The sequence below is a fragment of the Ammodytes marinus genome, assembly GCF_949987685.1.
Source record: "Ammodytes marinus genome assembly, chromosome: 9".
NCBI classification, from domain to species: domain Eukaryota; kingdom Metazoa; phylum Chordata; class Actinopteri; order Uranoscopiformes; family Ammodytidae; genus Ammodytes; species Ammodytes marinus.
In genome coordinates, this window is record NC_137213.1 from 24873510 (window position 1) to 24893954 (window position 20445).

Below are 20445 nucleotides of genomic sequence, written 5' to 3' on the forward strand. Positions count from 1 at the left end.
TCACGCCGGCGTTTGGCTGCCTGTCGGTCCCAGTCTGTCTGCACCGCCTCGTCGTCCCAGATGCTGGAGGTCTCTGTGTCGCTCAGGTAGCCCGGCTCACCGGTGTAGTGTGTGGGGAAGAGCAGCAGGGGCTCCACTGAAAACGCTCTCAGGTCCCTCCGCTCAAAATACTGCAGGTATTCCTCTCTGAAGGGGCAGAGAGATCAACACAAGGATTTTAGGTTGTATACAAGGGGCTCTGACTAGTATACATAGCATAACATTTGAATATGTACCTCAGCTTTTCTCACATAGCCTACTGTACTTAAATACAGGTTTTAGGTGGCCTACTTGTGGTATTCCTCTTTTCATGCCACTTTACTCTTCTACTCAACTAGGCTTCCATTCAGAGGGAAATATTGCATGTTCAAATAAATAATAATAAACACTAAATAATAAGTCAACTAGGTCAATTGACAAAAAAATATATATTATTAACTTTATAGTATTACACTATAAAGTGTACGCTTTTCTTGTAACATTTAAAAAAAACATTTCATGGTTGTTGCTTAACAAACCTGAGGATTTGCTCATTTTTCCTTTTTTTATGAGTTCATGAATTTGATTTATTTTAATAATTTTGACGTTTGTACTGTTGGTAAATGGGCAATAATAATCTAATGATATAATGTATAATAGTATAACAGTCACAGTGGAGATACTTTCACTTAAAGGATGTGAATACTTCCTCCACTACTGTTATATGAATACAGTAAGTGAGACTCACTTGGGGTGCTTATTGAACATGATTGGTAGAAACTCATCAACAGGCAGCATCTTGTTCAGGGATTGTGCCTGCATGAGCTTCTTGGCCCCATCCAGTGACAGGACATAGCCCAATGTCCAGTAGGAGTAGCCTGGGTGTACCAGGTTACTCACTCCCTTCACCCGGCTCTCCGGCTCCTTCACCTGAAGCCGCTTACGCCCTAAATAACTTAAAGGGGTCAGAAAATGTGGTGAATAAAACAATACAATACATTTGGAGTCAGTGATTCTGGAGAAAGCCTGTTGTCAAACTCACTTTTTGTCAAAATCAGTGAATATCTCTTAACAATCCGCAACCTGTCCATACTGTGTGCGCGCTGAAAGATTGTGGGCTGGAATCGAACCCGGGCCCGCTGCTGGCCGAGGCCCATGGGGGGGACGCCCTACCAAATGAGCTAAGGGCGCCCCCCTATTCACTGATTTTAACAAAAAGTTATTTTGACCAATGGCTGCCTGACTCCACCTTTTAAAAGTGTCTCTTGATTAAGTGAGGCAAAAAGAAAATAGGCAAAAATGCACAAAATCACTCACATGAGGTCCCATTCAAGTCCCACTCTCTGTACAGTTTCCATGATAGTCACCAGCCTGCGGCAAAACCTAGGCTCAAACCTCACGTCGTCCTCCAGCACTAGCACCTGCTGCAGTTCCCGTTGCACCACCTATAGGGGGCGACACAGGACAGGGAGAAAACACTGAACGGCCCAAGCCTCCCATGCTCTCACACACCTCCTCATAACTGCCACATCAGCTTCCCTGCACACTCAGAGAAGCTTTGTATAAAACGCTCAGAGTGAGGCTGTACCTGTCTCCAGATGTTGTAGTGGCTGAGGAAGCAGCCGATTTCCCCTCTAGTCAGCACGCGGTCTGAATATGGGTCTTTGTACCCGGGCAGCATGTCTATACCCATGGCCTGCAGCTCAGAGGAGTTCAGGGCTCTGTGGAGCACACAACGAAAACATATTTTCGAACAATCAAAGTCAGCTATAAGACATTTCAGATTTTTTCACATATTTTAACAGTCAATTTCCACCGCAATGATAATGGATGCACACATTTTAATTATCTACTGCTTGTGTGTTGATATAATTCTGGTGGCAAACAAATCTTTACAGCCAAAGTGACAATAGCTGGTATTTTAGTAAGCACAATTACTCCACTACTGTACTAAAGGACAACTTTTTTTTTTTAGAGATATTTTTTGGGCATTTTTATGCTTTATTGATAGTGCAGAGAAAGGGGGGGGGGGGACGCCCTACCAACTGAGCTAAGGGCGCACCCCTCTAAAGGACAACTTTAAAGATGCAGTTATGGTAACCTGTTGAGCTGGTTACTCTTGAGTATGGAAACACAATTCTGACAGTCACTTCCTGTAATGTAGATCTCCATGATGATATTTTAGCTGAAATAAGTTGGCTCATACTTTTATTATGAAGGTAGACTGCAGGACCTTGAAGGCTTTAATGGAGTGTTATTACATTGTGATAATACTATTTCTACTTGAACGCTCCGACCATCACACAAAGAGAACTGTGACATCATACTTGCCATCCACCGCTTCTGTCAGTGTGGCGCTGATGCCGAGGACAGCCAAAGTACTCAACATCCTTTCATGCCGGTCCGAGCGGCGCTTCAGATTGATCAGAAAGATCTAGAAGAGGGGGAGAATAAAGGGACACATTCACTTAAACAGTATTCCGTACCTGTAAAATATCTCTTCCGCTGTAGGCCTAATAAATGTATCAGTACCTCATCAAAGCCCATCTTTCCTGCTTCTTTGGGCACACTGTGCATATACTGCGAAGGCTCCAGGGCGAAGGCAACTTGAAAAGTAAGGTCATACATTCACATTTCACAGCATAGCAAATTTGCCTTTTCTAGCGCAGTCCTTTACTTTTCAAGGGAATTTCTTACATCAGTTCAACATTTAACTGATGTGAAATTGTCAAATAAGAGTGGGAAGAAGGGGAATGAGAGGCTGCAGGCTCTAACAGAGGAGTGAGACATGTGTCAGGGCTGTGAGAGCAAAAGAAAAAGAGAGCAGAATATTTTCATACAGACTGAGAAAATGGTGAGCAGGGAGGGAAGATGGAGAGGCTTAAAATGGTCAGTTATAGAATCATAGACATATAATTCATAATAAGAGGAAGAGCTTACTGAGGGCCTCTGTCAGTGTGTGGGTAAAACTCTCTTCTTCTTCCTGCAGTGTTTGGTCTTGTTCGAGGGGAACTGGGAAATATCCATAATGCTCCTTGTTGCACACATACATCTGAACTCCTGCAGTGGACCAACACACGGATCAGGCCTCAGCACCAACAAATGCAATGGGCGCATAGATTTGACCTGTAATGGTTACCAGATTACGCTATATGATGATCACACAAATCATGGTCTGTCCAATTGTTGTAAAATGATCAAATTATTTTTATGGAGTGACTGAGTATGTGTTATATTTATGGGATTATTATGGAAATCAAAGTGAATGTTTTATAATTATGTGTTATAAGCACACAGATGATAATACTACAAATCCTATGGTACAGTTACTATTTCTTAACTTTTATAAACTCTTGTAAGGATGAATGTGTACTTTAACAAAGGTGTGTGTTACACATTTAAATACATTAATCACTTCCATAAAAATAGTGCAGTTTAATTTTGAATACTCATTCTTGATTTCTGCACACAATGATTAGCATAAGTATATGCACAGGCAATACTGATGTGTGTAAAAAAAACACCGATGCTTATGGTTCACAACATTTTTCAGAGTAAATAAACTAAAGGTTTAGTTGCCGTTTGTATTGAACACCATGCAGTTATGTATGTACAAACACACTGCTCACCACTACTGACTGACACCAAATAACTATCATCAAAATCACACATACATGATCTTCTGAGTTGCAACTTAAATGTAAAATTGTACTGCTCTTCTTTTTAGATAACAGATGTATACAATATATATATATATATATATATATATATATATATATATATATATATATATATATATATATATATATATATATATATATATATATATATTGTGCGATAAACCTCATTCTGATTCAGAAAAAAGCATTTGACAGAGGTCTGACCGGCTTGCTGTGCAGAGAAAGCGAAGGTCATGATGTCATCAACATAGTATGGGTAGTGAGGGTGGGGAGGGTGGAAGGCTAATGCCTGGCTGCCTCTGCGCCTCAGGTCCAGCAGGTAGGTGGAGTGCACCATGGGGACGGCGAAGCTGCCCTGCCGCTTCCATTTACGGATGGGAATATACTCCGGGGTTCGTCTGTAGTAGCCCTGTGTGTGTGTTAGTTAGAAGACCCAGAAAAATCACTTTCCTGTGATCTTCAGTGAACATTCTGCACAGAACAAAACAGTCTATTGTAATCTCTTATAAATCTCACCTCAGGAGTCACGCCACACCAGAAGTTGGAATAGAGGATTCTTGATTCCAACATGGGTGCCACTAGTGTCAGATTCTCTGCTATCAGGTCAGAAAGCACCTGAGTGTTTGTCAGCAAGGTATCACTATCCACAAACTGAGGGAGAAAGATGGAATATAAATATATGACAGACTTATAATCATAAGTATTAAGAGACACTGGGATAGTTCATAACTCTTCTGAAGAATATAGTTATTTGTGCCTTTTGGTCTTTTACTGTCTCACCAATATGTAATCAGTCCAAAGTCGTCTGGCAGCTCTGAGCGCTGTCTGCTTTAACTTCATCACGTGGCTGAACCGAGAGTCGGGCCAGTGTTTGGGACCCTGCTCATCTGCATAAGAGCTAAAAAAAATAAAAGAGGTCCTGTTTACTACCACTCTGCTGAATCTGTGATTTAACAGAAACAGGATGGTGGATAATAATAACTGGAGTTGCTGCCTCAGAGACAGTGTTTTATTTTGTAGTATTGATTCACCTTGGTTGCTCCATGGGCCTCCACTCTACTGAGTGGTACAGGTGCTGAACCCCTCTGAGCCACTCCTGAAGCATGGCTGTGCTGTTGTCCACACTGTGGTCAGAGGCTGCCCTGAGATCACAAGCAGCGTTACTGAACACAGACCTAACTTCTTTCTTTCTTTCTTTCTTTCTTTCTAACTTTCTTTCTTTCTTTCTTTCTTTCTTTCTTTCTTTCTTTCTTTCTTTCTTTCTTTCTTTCTTTCTTTCTTTCTTTCTTTCTTTCTTTCTTTCTTTCTTTCTTTCTTTCTTTCTTTCTTTCTTTCTTTCTTTCAATACAATTTAAGTTAAGTTAAGTAACGTTAGTAGTCAATGGTTACATTGAAATTTGTCTTTCCGCATATCCCCTCTCAAGTTACCACACTTCGGAGGGGGTCATAGCGCAGGGTCAGCCGTAGTACAGCGCCCCTGGAGCAGTTTGGGGTTAAGTGTCTTGCTCAAGGACACAATGGTAGAGATGGTGGGCACCGTAGACGTAATACCAGCCACTACTAGTTTTACAACTAACACCCTCCTGTCCGGTGCCGGGGATAAAACCAGTGACCTCATGGTTACTGGTCGGCCACCTTTCCTCTAGGGCATCCTACCACCTAGGATGCTTTATTGGCATGACAAAAAACATGTTGCCAAATTAGTTTTAAAATATTATTAATTACATAATTACATATACATATTAACTATGCAACTACAACTATATTTGGTGCGACTGTGGCTCAGTTGGTAGAGCGGGTCGGCTGATGATCAAAGGGTTGGAGGTTCGATCCCCGCCCTGCTACCTGTGTCATGGTTGTTGTGTCCTTGGGCAAGACACTTCATCCACCTTGCCTCGTGTGAATGTCGATAGTTAGCCTGCTATCAGTGTATGAATGTGTGTGTGAATGGTAACGTGGGAAAGGAAAACAGGTCTCCCTTGTAAAAGAGTCTTCGGTCTCAATGGGATTTACCTGTATAAATAAAGGTTAAAAAAAATATATATATATATAGATGCAGACTATTATTTGATTTCTATACAATATATTACAATCCAATCCAATACTGTTTCATTCTTTCTTCCCTGTCTCTCTGTGTAGTTCTTCTGTCTCACTTATCTGAGAATGACTGTTCTACTATTCTACATTGCTGCACAATGTGAGGAATAACATTGACACAGTGCAGTTAAACTGCTCAAAAATGAATTATGAACTCTTTTTTCTTTTTTTCTTTTTGGTGTCAGCACCTTTTTACCACAACTGTAATACTGTACAGAAAAACATATTCTACAAACCAAAACCGCATGTATAAGTTTTCCTACTTTTTCCCAGAAATGTATGATATAATGTCCTGTAGCAGCCTAAATAAATACATTGTTGTCAAAAATCAAATGATGGATAAATGCAATCTCACCAGAGGACAATGCGGTCCTTTGGATAGTCCAGTCTTTCGATGCATCCCAAGAAGTGAGGGAGGCTGTGTTGTGCGTTGCGAGCCAGGATTGTGATCAGCACTGTGGGCTTGAGCAGGGAGGATTCCCCCCGGGCCGGATGGAGGAAAGGATCAGCCGGCAGCTCCTCTGTGCTGCTGCTGCTGCTGAAGAGCTCTGCTGATACATTCACTAAAAATAATGTGAATCCCACAAATCCAAGAGGCATATTTTCAAATGGGCACCTTGATGTCTCTCTGGATGTCCTCAGACTGGTAGTGCAACTGAGGGAGAGGCTCACACACACACATGATAATACAGACAGACAGACAGACAGACAGACACACAGACACACACACACACACACACACACACACACACACACTGACCTAAGAGAGAGAGAGAGAGTGACAGAGAGAGATTCAAGAAAGCCTACACAGATAGATACTATTAGAAAAAAAAAGTTAGGTATATTTTACTTACTGATATTGTTATCATTAAAGGGGATGAAATCAGACACTGCAAAATCTTTGTACTCTTATATGGTATGATGATAAAAAAAATAGATTGTAGCTCTGGCTTTATCCATCATTCCTGATGTTTGGTTTTTAGAAAAATGGAAAGTTATGCATTTAGGCTATGTGAGATAGTTCCAAATTTGCATATCTATTCTTACGTTTCTGGGGGATACAATGTTATACGAAAAGTTATTGTTTTAATGTAGCCTAAGTAATTTACTGGCAAAGTTTCATGGTGATATGTTAAACATTACCCTAAATTTGAACCTATTCCCCTGCAATCAGTGTCTGCCCTTAATTTGTAAATGTATTAAAATATGTGTAATAGGCTATTCATAACCCAGAGAGAGAGAGAGAGAGAGAGAGAGAGAGAGAGAGAGAGAGAGAGAGAGAGAGAGAGAGAGAGAGAGAGAGAGAGAGAGAGAGAGAGAGAGAGGGAACTCAAATCAATTCATGAATAGGCCTAAATGTTTGCCAGTAATTTCGATTTACCTGCCCCGAGTTGAGTCTGTAAAGGCAGCTGCTCTCCTAGTCAGTCTGACCCGGGAAACAAGATTTACCCTGCGTTCCAAATCACATACTTTTTCTTTTTACTACACTACATACTAAAGTACAGAAGAGTTTTTGGGCCACCGGAAAGAAAAAAAATCCTATAAGGAAGATTTTTTTTCATTAAGTCGAGAAATGTCGAGAATAAAGACAAATGCTGCAAAATGCATTTGGAGTTAGTGGGGCATTTATGTATTTTCAGCATACTACAATTGACGTACATGAATTTGGACATCCTAAATCTTTTTCTGGCATACTAAATAGTAGGGAAGTATGGGGATTGGAACGCAGGGATAGAAACATTTTCCACCCGGACTACTTACACTGTAGCACGCCGCCAAACCTGAAAACAACACGACTCACACACGCTCACACATGCTCACACATGCCGTGTTAGGTTCGTGACATGTCAGGAATATTTTAAGTATTTAGATACATTTAGTGGTAAAAAAAAAAAATGTCGGAGGCGTCAGACAGAGAGTTATTACCGGAGAAACCTCCGCCTCCGAACTGGATGCTTATCCATCCTGCGGTGAGTAGGCTATATGCTGCATTCAGGGGTCTGATGAATAAATCATGCAATTATCACAGTTTGTATTTTTTATTTTTTTTTATTCCTGTCTTAGTATCAGGAGATGAAGAATCTGGAAGTTGGGGACAGTGAACAAGTCCACGCAGCTTTCCTCGTGTATATGGATCTCGTTGAGGGTAAGTTTGACAAGAGTTCAGCAGCAGACACAATAGTATTTAAGGTGTCATGATGCAGAGACACAATATCCTAACAGGGTGAATGTCTTTTCTATTTATTTTCACATTTATTTATTCAATCATTCAACTTATCAATTGGGTTTTCTGCAGATGTCAACAGATTTGGTCTGAATGCTGTTGAATGCTTGGTTTCACCACACTTACTAAATAATTATGATGAGGAAAAAAGACAAAATGCAGTTAAACGGGGGTGTTCAGCGGTGGCAGGGAACCAGTCCGTCTCATCATAGTACATACTATATCTCTGTCATAACCTCTGTAGGACCCACTGCACTTAGCAGTAGATTAACCCGGCTTTCCAAAACCCATACTTCAATACTATTTAGTGTGCCAGAAAAAGCATGTCCTAATACTTTCATGTCAAATGCAGTATGCCAAAAATAACCGGATGTCCTACTACATCCAATAACATTTTGCAGTATCCAAACCAGCATACTTTTTAGTATGTAATATAGTAAAAAGAAAGGTGTGCGATTTGGATGCAGAGCAAGTTAGGCCACTTGACACTGACCCTGCATTCCAAATCTTCTCCTTTTTCTTTTTTACCATTCTACATACTATAGCTGACCATAACAAGTATGTAGTTAACATGCAGTATGCTACTATTGGGACATACTTTTACATATTTGGTTAATCATTACATCGCTCATTGAACTTGCCTCTAGCTTGTCTCATCACTGGTTGTTTTCACTTGGAGGCTAGGTTGATGGGACATAACTTCTGTTGCAGTGGATTGTGGGTCATAACGTCCATGATGATGCTGCTGGTTTGGTTTGAACACTAAAAAAATCATGACCGGATGTAGTAGGACAGCATGCTGCATCATCTGACTATTGGGACAATACTAAATCTTTTTTCTGTCATACTAAATAGCAGGGAAGTATGGGGGTTTGGAACCCAGCCTGAGTTTCTTGTTCTTTGCAGTGCGTCAGTGGAAGGAGGTGTCTTGTGTCAAGAGTCCCGAGCTGCAGGTGGTTTTGCTGGAAGGGAGGGAGAAGGAGGGAGCGCCCATCCAGACCATTCTCCCACTGCCCGTTCACCGACCTCTGAGCCACAAAAGGTCTCAAACTCACCTCAAACTCCTTGTCTTTCTGGCTTAAAAAAAACAAGCACTGTCAGAAGTTGTCGTCCCAAACTTCCAGCTTCCCCCTTTCTGTTGTGTAGCATACGTGTGGTGCTGGACAGAGGCTCTCCCATGCTGCTGTGTGCTGTGGCTGCAGACTCTACTCTGGTCTATCAAAGGATGACAGATGGCTTGGTGACCCCTGAGCCTCCAGCAGGGCCCTTCCAGGACGTGGAACGCAGACAGCACCGCAAGAGAAGGCAGCAGCAGCACTGAGCGGCTCAAGTGATGAAGAGACACTTTGGTGTTGGTGAACAAGCAGAATCATGGGAAAAGCGGTTGGCCCCGTTGGTTGGTTTTCCCTGTCTGTGTTGTAAGCCATGCCTTGAGAAAGCTAATGGCGTACAGACGACATGGCGGCAGGCGCAAATAAACTGAAACACGGTGCACCCTTTAAAACTCACAGTAGGAAAACCGCTGGGTACATCCAACCAGTGACGTCTGGGTCAGTGGGTCCACACAGTTTTTGTGACCCCTTAAAAGTTTTGATTGCATATACTGCATGTGTATGGGTGTGAGTAAGACATCCAGAGAGTGAGTTTTAGTTTTTTTTACACAAGGTGAAGAGGTCAAATTAAGCAGTTAACAAAAACAGGAAGACATCGTTTTGGCTGCATAATTATTATCTGCTTTCCCCATTTGGTGACTGTGACAGAAGGCAGGCCTGTTCCCACTCAAATGTGTCATGTTTGGGAGATTTTGTGGTAGGCTCACGTGAGTAGGTCCTCCCTCAATGCAATCAGGAAGCTTACAACTCAGTGTGGATATTGATGATGGGAAGTTAAAACAAGATGAAATTAAATTTGTGGAATTGTTGCCTAATAAATATAAAGTTTACCCTCCTAAACTGTATTTGTTTTCTGACTTTTATTTTGTTAATCACTAAAACCTCCTACAATGAACATTGATATATTCATTTTTCCTCAGATGACAATAAATTGCTTGTAACAGCAAATGAGACCATCAGTGAAAAGGATGCTATTTTCATAAAGTTATTCATTTGCTTTACTAAAATAGTCTGTTACTCCTAACTGCATTGTGCTGTTCACCACAGTGCATTTTCGTGATGCAAGTTTGAATGAAGTGGCCTACTACCATTTGTTATAGCAATGAACGGGGGATTTGGTGGTGACCGTTTTCTTCTAAGAAGAAACAACAGTATCAGCAGAGATAAGTTACTGAAAACACTTTTTAATTTTCTAAAAAAAACAAAAATGGACATAGAAACCAAACACACAACATAAACACTGGTGAGCGAGACACATCCAATAAGAATGTGAGGTTGCGGTTTCCGCCGTGTGGGGTTAACAAGGGACAGATACTGAAGCAAAGGGACATCAATAACCCTGCTGTGTGAGTGCATGAGTGACTTATTAATGGTGCAGCAGTGAATTTAAAGATAGGAAGGACTTGACTACATGAGACGGAGATTACAATGCTTCAACCCTGAGCCTTATTCAAACATAAATACTCTACATCCTAGCAGAAAGAAACAGACATGGACAGACGAACACATTGTAGGCTACTGGCCGGCGTACAGTAGAAAAGAGGTTCAAACTGTGTCTTGGAATGCAGGAAGTTTCAAACCCCCTTTTGACTTTTGAGGGGAGGCATTTAAGGATGACATATTCAAAAATGCTGCAGATAGAGACATTATTTCCACTTGGGAGTCAGTGTCCAAAAGAGCGCTGGTTGCTTCTGCAGTTGGATATGTACATACGCAACAGTGTGAATGTTTCAAATGTCTACAGGAAGCCTTAGTGACAGCCATGCACATTGGGCTTCCGGGGCTTATCCAAGCAGGGAAGAGAAGTCAGAGCAAGTGTAGCTTAAAATCCCAAGATCTGTGTCGTCCTGTAATGAGAGAGTACACCTAAATAGTCACTCCCTTTGGAGAACCTTGAAAAGGTATAAATACTGAAACATATTTCAATACGGTGGTCATTTCTCTCGCTTTTTCTGGTTGATATATGAGCAGGAACTAAGGTTGTGAGCAGGATGGCAAAAAAAGGTGCTTGAATCAAGTCAGTAATCCATTTTTCTCAGGCGTATAAATAAAAGGGACAGTCAATAGTCTAACCCCTTCCAGGGTAAAACATGGTACGTCCCATCTGAAAAACTGGAATGACAGTTCTTTCATCCTGGGAACGTTGAACACACGACCACAGTGCTATGTCAGTGTCAAATCGTCCTCCTCTGAGCAGTAGTCCGGGCCCTGAAAACGAAACAAAGAGAGGTTGATGCTAATTATTATTTTTTTCTTATTTGATAAATTGTATTTCTTAATCCAAAAGGCTTAGCCCAATTAACATCGCAATATTTATATCAATCCTTGTATTGATATATATATAATTCTACAGTATGTTATCACAAATTCAAATTGAGAATGAATAAAATGAACTACATTTTCAGATCATCAGACCCTCAAACTTATGTTATGAAAACAAAATAGGATCATATCATCGTATCATATTGTAACGTGGTCCTAAAATAAAATAAAAACTTGTTTCCTAACCTAGGAATAAGCATATATGGCATTCTTTTATATTTAACAAAACCCATCAAAAGCCCCAAACAAACAATGGGTGATTATGTTGACTATATGCTTTCTGACTTCCCTCCCTGCCTGCGGCACTCAGCACCAAGCAAGTTTGTTCCCTCTGAAAGATAACCCTAAACTAGTCAGAAGTATTTATATTTATAAAGACAAAATCATATCTCTTAACAGCTAGCCACTGTATTTTTTTTAACCAAATGTTCCTTAAACAGTAGATGGGGCATTTGTTTGGGGGCTATATTTAGCTGCGGATGAACACACATTTGGTTTGTCAGTGAGTAGGATGGTGTGTGTGTGGGATTGCCTCAAAATAAAAAGCTGCACTCAATGTTATTAAGAGATGTCTCCCAGTGCTAGCCTGGCTCCGCCCGCCTACCTACTTCCGCTCAATTTTCATTTCACTTCAGTAGTACGATGGTCTGGTTGGACCAGGCTATCCCAGTGCAACAGTGGGGCTCAGAAATGTGTTTTTTTAAATAGTTTTTAGACAACAGTAAAGCTTTATTACACATAAAAAATCTATATCAGGCTTTAGATACAACACATATACTGTATATATAAGTATAATCACGTTATTTTTTGTTTAGGTGTTTGATGACGATTAGAAAAATATAGAGTGATGTCATCCAAATACTTTGATACACAGGGTATGACTCACTTCATGATAATACAATACTAAACCGGTCTAGTCACACTGCAGCTCCATCCATGTCTTCAACAAATTCAACTTTAAAACTTTAAATAACTGCACTTAGTGGGGAAAATATTGGACATGACGGTTTTTAAGCTGCATCATTATGCCATCTGTCGTGTCCTCACTTGCTACAGATTTGCTGCAGTGACAGGATTATCCTCTATTTATGTCATTTAGCCGGATCTTTTCACAAACACATTCAAAACACAAGGGGGGATGCTCCGATTGCAGATGGGGCTGTCATTGCTTGCTTACCTTTTCAATTTTCTCATCCAACATCTTGAAGAATTCTTGCTGACTCTCTGAGGAGTGCATGCTCCTGCAAGGGCAAAGAGGTACAGCAGGTGAAATGCCTTGTAGTGTCACGCAGAATTCTTTAGATCAGACTAAACAAACCAGACATGGTTGAATCAATCAATGCACGACACATTAACATGTTCTTATTGCAATAAAGAGCCTCATCAGCCAGTCACACACTTACAGAATCTTCCCATTCCCGTTTGACCCTGTTTCATCCATTTGTTGACCTTCACCGAGGAGAGCACTTTTCTCCTGCAGGATGTCCAAACAAACACGCACACACGCACACACACACACACACACACACACACACACCATCAGCCGTGAAAAAGTGCTTGTTGTTCCATTATTCAGCATAAAGTGAGATAAAAACAAAATGTCTACAATCTTGGGACATGGTTTTATAATACATAGCTATAAGCATTGCTGTCTATATACTTAATTGAACTTTAAAGGTCTACTATGTAACCCATTATGTTGTTGTGTCAGGGAAGTGAACATTTTCTAAGATATATTCTCATAGACAAACCCTGGATCCCTGGAACACTGAAGTTAGGGTTAGGGTTAGGGTAAGCCAATTGAAAATTAACCTTTTTACTGTAGTTGTCCACAGCAGCAAAGCCCACAGATTTGTTTGCAATCTTATTCTAGTCTTACGTTTGGTTCCAGGTGCCCTAAAAATTATTTTGATTCGATTTATGAGGATATAATTATTCATTACTAAGAATTACATGTACAGTATGTTTTGTAAACTAACCGCAGGCTCTGCCAATGTATACAAATCTCCCTTCCCTGAAACTGCATAGTGCATCTTGAAAATATGAATTATTAGACAATAGTTGTAATCTAAAAAGTACTTGACATAACAAATGTGTGGTATGAATACAAAGTCCGATATCCTCCTTCACGACTGTTTTCCATTTATTCATTTACTCCTTGTTGATATGCAGATGTATTCAGCATGGCCCTTCAGAAATCCATATCAGGCCTCTATTGGAACCATTTTTACATATACAGATAAACAGCAGGGCATCATCCTTCACATGTAAATGTCCTGTTATAGACATAAAGAGTAGAAGAAAGCCACGCACTGTGCTGTCCTGGTCGTCCACCGCTCCCTCTTCTCCACTGATGTACTTGACTTTCTCCACCCCTTTCATCTTGTACTCATCTGTGACAGAGTGGGAGACAGACAGACAGACAGACAGACAGACAGACAGACAGACAGACAGACAGACAGACAGACAGACAGACAGACAGACAGACAGAGAGGCAGGCAGGCAGGCAGAGAGGAGGACAGACATGATCTCGTCTTATTAATACGCAGGAGCAGACGCCGCCGGTTGGCACGCAGAGGACCAACCACTCACTGTTCACTGTTCACAAGCAGCTCAATCCTCCGGGGTTAATAGTTCTCATAGTTCACTACTTGGCAAAGTAATTATGTGCTTGGATTCTCACGCTGCGGACTAAATCCTCTCTTTAACAATGGTTGGCAAGCGGCAAACACATGAGCTGTCAGCCCCATTCACCTCCATCTTTCCTTCTCTCTCTCTCCCATCTTTTCTTCTCCTCTGGCGCATGCACAGCCCCCCTCCTCTTATCTCCCTCCCACGCATTTAAAAGGGAGGAGATTAAAATACAGTAAGGAGGATATGGATACTACTGACAATGGACAAACAGCTATAGCACATCAGACTAAGGCTGTGCGAGCTATTATGGTAGCGTAGTGAGTTTATCATTCATTCTTAGCAGCTTGCATAACCTTTGACTGTTTTCATCCAATGTGTGCATTAATAGTCATTCACAGGTGATGGAAGCAGGGCCATATATATATACCGTGTTACTGTGTGCCTTTCTGTGTGCTGCAGCTGCGATAAATAATCACTAATCAAAGGTCTCATTAGGATCTGACAGCTTCCCAGTTAATAACTCATCATTTTAATCACAATTGCTTACCGTTTTTCAAAACTCGTAATAAGGTTGCATACTATTGTTTGTTTATTTATTTTATTGTTGGAGTCAGCGGTTCTGAGGAAAGTTTGTTCAGAATCAGTGAATATCTCCTCACGGTCCGCTGCCTGTACTTATTGTGTGTGCACTGAAAAATAGTCTGGTGTTAATATTAGTCCAGGCATTATATAACCTGACCTCTCAAAAATTGCAACAGAAACCATTCCAACTGTTTTTGACTCATGAATATGTAATTAATAACATACTAAAAGTCTTAAGGAATCCAAGTGGTGGAAAGTTATTTTCTAAGGGGTTTCTTAACCATACCTTTATGTCAATTTTCAGCTTCCTAAAGTACTGTTTTATGGTAGAGGGGATATGTGCAAAATTGTTAACCTTTTCAGAAAAGCTTGAAACTTGGTACACTTATACAGTTTGGGGCTCTGAACATTTTCAGATATTAAGCCATTGCAAAATCGAATCATGGTTGCCATGGCGACCATTTTACGTTCCGCCATAGCCTAATAATGCATTTTTCATCATAACTCCTGAACCAAACATAATACCACATAACTAGTGATGTCTAACCCTATGTTTTCATGGTCAGGGATTACTATGATACTACATACTACATCAGAAACAGTTAAGGTTGGGCGCCCTTAGCTCAGTTGGTAGGGCGTCCCCCCCCCCCGGGCCGGGCCCAGCAGCAGATCCGGGTTCGATTCCCTCCCGCGGTCGTTCTCTGCATGTCACTCCCCTCTCTCTGCCCCATTTCACCTCTGTCTCTCTGCACTATCAATAAAGCATAACAATGCCCAAAAAATATCTTTAAAAAAAACACACATGTATTTGTAGAGAGAATAACTATCTTATCAACCAGGGATTTGCAGGGACAGTTGGGGGAGCAAGGGCTTATTATTTTACAATAGTAGCACGTACATTTCTGACTTAGCCCAGCATACCTACCAATTTATTTTGAATACCCACTCACACAATTGTTTAACAGATCAGCAGATTTCTACAAAATAATCAGTTCACACAGAGACATTGTTCTTCTTTAGTATCCACTAAAGCAATCTAAAAGTTTTTTCACAATTTGCACGTTTTCTATGCTACTAGTTTCTGGTATAAGATACATTTACACTAATTGACTGCACCAAATATTGCATTTCTGTATGTATTTCTTTTGTATTTCTGCACATGACAATAAATCATTTGAAATATTTTGGTGGTATTGTTGAAATAAATAACGCTTAAAAATTAACATCAACAACAAATTCTTCACACAAAAAAGAAAAAAAAGGCGGTTCTCTACATGAATAACCAAACCAACCTACCCTTCAAAACTATAAAGTTGGCTATATTACTATATTTGGTTGCAACATTTAGGCTTAGTTCATTCTGCTATCATCACTGCAAAATTACTGAAAACATTACTGAAATCATTACAAAAAAGTTCTTAATCTTTGAACACAAATCTGTTCCTTCAGTTATTTCCAACTTCTTTGTGCTTTGTATCTTTCTTTGCATTAAGAACTTTTTAAGGTCTATTTTAATTTTTAATTTTTAGAAACAATACAGAAAGCAGGACCTTGGTGGTTACAATGATTAAAACAGTATGATGCTGCTCGTCAGCTTCATTGTGGTATCACTCGGCTGGTTGGTCAATTGGCCAGGTTTCTGAAAAACTGGTCAGACCTGGCTGGCCGTGTCAACCTGAAGACTTATGTCAATGCCTTTAGAAGTTATAGTCCCCAGAGGGAAATTCTTTTTCACAAAAATGTATGTTATGGGGAGAGAGAATTTAAATCTGTTTGTAGACTCAGGACAATGACAGAGTAACTAGCCTGTCCTGTTTATAAGAATGTAGAAGAACTACAAAAGGTACCCAACCTGTTTTTTCATGGGGTCCAAATACTTTTCACATCCACACCCAGACACAAGTAGCTTTTCTACTGCTTTTTAAATGGCCTTAAGCGGAGCCGCGGCTCTGTGTAAACACCCAACTTTGAATAGATATTGACATAAATATCTAAAAATCTAAAAATAAAGGTTATCTAGGTAGGTTCTTGGCTTCCAAAGACCATGGGCCCCCCAAGTGGCTGGGCCCTAGAAAGCTTTCACACTTTCTACCCCTTATGGGCGGCCCTGTCTGCACATACTGTAGATGTGAGCTGATTTTGTGTAGAGATGATGCCCTGATACTGCCATGAAAGGAAGCATTTCTGATATTGTTTCAAGGTGAAGTTCCCAATTCTCAGAAACTTGCAAAATATGTCTACCAATGGATTTTAAGGATTCAGTTTTGCATTTGAGAAGTCATCTTATTCTGAGAATCACATCAGAATGGCAAGCCTTCTCTGCAGACATCGTCTATCAGCTTTGCATATATTGCAGCAACTTAATTGACACCAGAGTTTTATAAACGATCTCCAGCAGGTATCATCTGCTGATGACATCTCTTCATCATAGTATTTTGGATCTCCTTGCAGCTAATGGGGAGTTAAAACAAGTGCATCAGGCAGAATCAGGCAATTAAGGACTCTTTCAATGCAAATCCCATCCAAACATCTTCCCTGTCATAATGTGCACAACGGCTGCATAGAAAATCATTATCACTTCCTCTTCCCAGCATCAACCATAACATGCCCAATGGACCCCAACAACTCATATCAGTGTGGAAGCCCCCAAGTCACTAACCTCTGGCTCAGCTGCTTTCATAAGAAAATGCCTTCCACCAGTGGTAGATAAAATTTGATGATTGGGGTGGAATTGTGGCAGTGAGCATGTTCACATAGGAACTTACATGCAGAGTAGATGCATGTAGGGTCACTACGTCTCATATCAACCAATGGGGCAAACACAAAGGATGTTTTCCCCGGATGATTGCCATGCTGTGCAAATTGCATCATACTAGACCATGCTGGCCTTTGTGAGACAAACAGGATGGCAGTTTTCCATATGAGTTCCAGGTCTGCTGTCGGGTCATATGGTTCTGATCTCTCTCTCTAACTAATAAAGGCAAAAATTACCCAAAAATAACTTGACATTGTTATCTTGAAAACATTTAATACATTTATGGCAAGAAAATTAAATCAAATGAATATTATGACTTCATAGTTAATCATTTATTTGCACATGCATTGTACCATATCTCTTGTTAAACAAAGTTGTCGGTTGATATGGACAGTAATGAACGATTTGTGTGGATATCAGAAAAGAATGTATAAATAAATAAATAAAAATTAACATTGGATTCACCCTTAACTATTGACCTTAACTCTTTCTGATGTAGTATGTAGTATCATAGTAATCCCTGACCATGAAAGCATAGGGTTAGACATCACTAGTTATGTGGTATTATGTTTGGTTCAGGAGTTATGATGAAAAATGCATAATTAGGCTATGGCGGAAAGTAAAATGGTCTCCATGGCAACCATGATTCAATTTTGCAATGGCTTAATATCTGAAAATGTTCAGAGCCCCAAACTGTATAAGTGTACCAAGTTTCAAGCTTTTCTGAAAAGGTTAACAATTTTGCACATATCCCCTCTACCATAAAACAGTACTTTAGGAAGCCAAAAATTGACATAAAGGTATGGTTAAGAAACCCCTTAGAAAAAAAACTTTCCACCACTTGGATTCCTTAAGACTTTTAGTATGTTATTAATTACATATTCATGAGTCAAAAACAGTTGAAATGGTTTCTGTTGCAATTTTTGAGAGGTCCACCCATATTTTCTCACAAAATGCCTGTACTATATACAGCCTAGACTGTATTGACAATACACTTGAATGTAAACAAAGAGTAGCCTATGTAAACAAAGAGGGCCCCACCGTGGCTAGTGACATGTCGGTTTACAGAGCCTAGGCTTTGTATTAACACCAGCTTTGTTTTTGGCGCACACGCGTAAATAATTGTGGTGGATCGTGAGGAGTTATTCAATGATTTTGACAAAAAGTGATTTTAACAGCAAGCGGCCTCCAGAATCACTGACTGCACCTTTAAGGGTCCCATGATTATCTAAAAGCATCAGGATCAGATAACCCAACAATTCTTCCAAAGTCCATCCCAGCACTATTTAAAATGATGGGTCAAAATGTTGAACATAGAGGTGTGTGTGTGTGTGTGTGTGTGTGTGTGTGTGTGTGTGTGTGTGTGTGTGTGTGTGTGTGTGTGTGTGTGTGTGTACTACTGTGTATGGGAATTGTGTGACTGACCAGAGAGGAGGTCCCCATTGCTGTAGGCCTTATTGTGGCCCTCGTCTCCGTTGGGCACGGCAGACACCTGCTTGGCAGAGGTGCAGCCCATCTCCTCCTCAGCTGCTCTGCTCCTCAGCCCTGGGCATCACAGGCACACCTGGCAGACAGACAGCGAGGGTGGTTAGATAGATAGCCTATGTTCTGATTGGGAGTTGGCGGATGCATTGATTGGGCCAAGACCTTCAGAAGCAGCAAATGCCTTGAACCACATGACCAGTGTGTGATGAAGGTGTGGTCTCTGGGGAAATCATCTGAGGAGCATCTGTTTCTATTGGACTCATCCGAGAGGAGACATGTTGCCCCCTGTTATTATGAATAACGGCCTAACCTCTTCCCGGAAAGGAAGCAAACCAGTCTTCAATTTTTCATAATCAATTAGTCATGAAGCGCCCCACCCCAGACCTCCCAATCCATTTATAAACGGTCAGATAGATAGACGGTTTAACGGGGGTTGAGTCACGCTCACGTTGCTCTGGGAAAACGCCAATCAGAAGGTGCGCGCGCCGCTGCCAGCTGCACCGCAACAATAAGGCCTTTCAAGCTGTCGGGATGCCACCGTGCCAACCAAGCCGCCGGGGCACTTGCATTAGTGAATGAGGGGTTTCTGTGGCGCTCAGGGGATTAAATAGTGGCTGCACACAAGGGCTCCCATCTCCACCCCGTACATCGGCGTGTAGCACCCGCATCAATATGGCTAACAGTATGCCGGAGCAAATGACTTATCTATGGTGGTGTTTTGCAGGATGCTCTGGAAGTAGCATAGTTATCGATTCCCATCCAGCTGCAGAGTCAGCTGCTCCGCACACATCACATCCTCCTGATATGAGCTTTCATTTGGACACTAAAATTTAGCTAAAAAGATGCCACTGCAGCCCATAAGCAGTGCATCACTGAGCTATTTCATACAATTTTAGGCAAGCATCTAGGGCTATACGAAACAAGGGAGGCGAAAGTGAAATGCATTCCCTTTAAAGCTGCGAAATGTTGACCATCGTTTAATATCTCAACATCGGAGAGAGAGGGTAGGATCAGGGGCTCCTTAAACAAATATTAACAAACGATGAGAAAAGAGCAGCCATTCCACGGCCAGTGCGAAAAGCCGACACGATAGCGCATAAAGAGCCGAATAAACAAACAATAGATTCTAAAAAATAAACGTACAGTAATAGCAATGGGGCTTGATTACCTTTCTGCTTTGTCCATGGCTTGAGTGGGTCCTTCCTCTGGTGTTCGTTCAGAGAGGCTTCACTCCTCCAGACGGAGGACCCAGACAGACCGTATCTGCAGCAGTGGAGATGTAGTGAGTCCGTCTGCAAGCTGTCTGCTCGGACTGCTGGAGCTCATGGCCCGATCCTCTGTCAAAGTGATGGATAATGCGGATATCGAAATATATATTTCCCATGAGAAATTACTTTTAATTCCAGTGCAAAACACAAAACATCCACTAATTTGTTTGTCTTTCCATATGATGTTAGAGCAGGCGTCCTACCTCTTTAAGCGGTGGAAATTTGACTACGACGTTGCATTTCATCAAATGTTGCCATTCGGACCCAA

General features: G+C 41.0%; 3 protein-coding genes across 3 annotated transcripts; 1 reads left to right on the top strand and 2 right to left on the bottom strand.

Annotated features, from left to right (window-relative positions):
* On the bottom strand, nucleotides 1-6269 carry LOC307255778 (procollagen galactosyltransferase 2-like; the record flags this gene model as incomplete). The annotated part of the gene is given in 13 exon segments (XM_080034553.1): nucleotides 1-17; nucleotides 20-186; nucleotides 767-973; nucleotides 1336-1463; nucleotides 1607-1739; nucleotides 2346-2452; nucleotides 2551-2624; nucleotides 2959-3078; nucleotides 3903-4107; nucleotides 4215-4349; nucleotides 4479-4596; nucleotides 4730-4840; nucleotides 6151-6269. Coding segments are annotated over 12 exon segments (1485 nt in total). The 5' UTR covers nucleotides 4804-4840; nucleotides 6151-6269.
* Nucleotides 6270-7611: 1342 nt separating this feature from the next.
* On the top strand, nucleotides 7612-9893 carry tsen15 (TSEN15 tRNA splicing endonuclease subunit). Its single transcript, XM_080034562.1, has 4 exons — nucleotides 7612-7765; nucleotides 7860-7941; nucleotides 8926-9061; nucleotides 9166-9893. Exons 1-4 carry the CDS (start codon nucleotides 7691-7693, stop codon nucleotides 9338-9340), a joined length of 468 nt encoding a protein of 155 aa, XP_079890688.1. The 5' UTR covers nucleotides 7612-7690; the 3' UTR covers nucleotides 9341-9893.
* Nucleotides 9894-10350: 457 nt separating this feature from the next.
* Nucleotides 10351-20432, bottom strand: LOC307255788 (uncharacterized protein C1orf21 homolog). Its single transcript, XM_080034563.1, has 7 exons — nucleotides 20381-20432; nucleotides 20078-20246; nucleotides 18850-18988; nucleotides 13767-13846; nucleotides 12857-12927; nucleotides 12631-12694; nucleotides 10351-11339 (listed from the first exon to the last, which is right to left on the bottom strand). Exons 3-7 carry the CDS (start codon nucleotides 18938-18940, stop codon nucleotides 11295-11297), a joined length of 351 nt encoding a protein of 116 aa, XP_079890689.1. The 5' UTR covers nucleotides 18941-18988; nucleotides 20078-20246; nucleotides 20381-20432; the 3' UTR covers nucleotides 10351-11294.
* Between the last annotated feature and the right edge of the window lie 13 nt (nucleotides 20433-20445).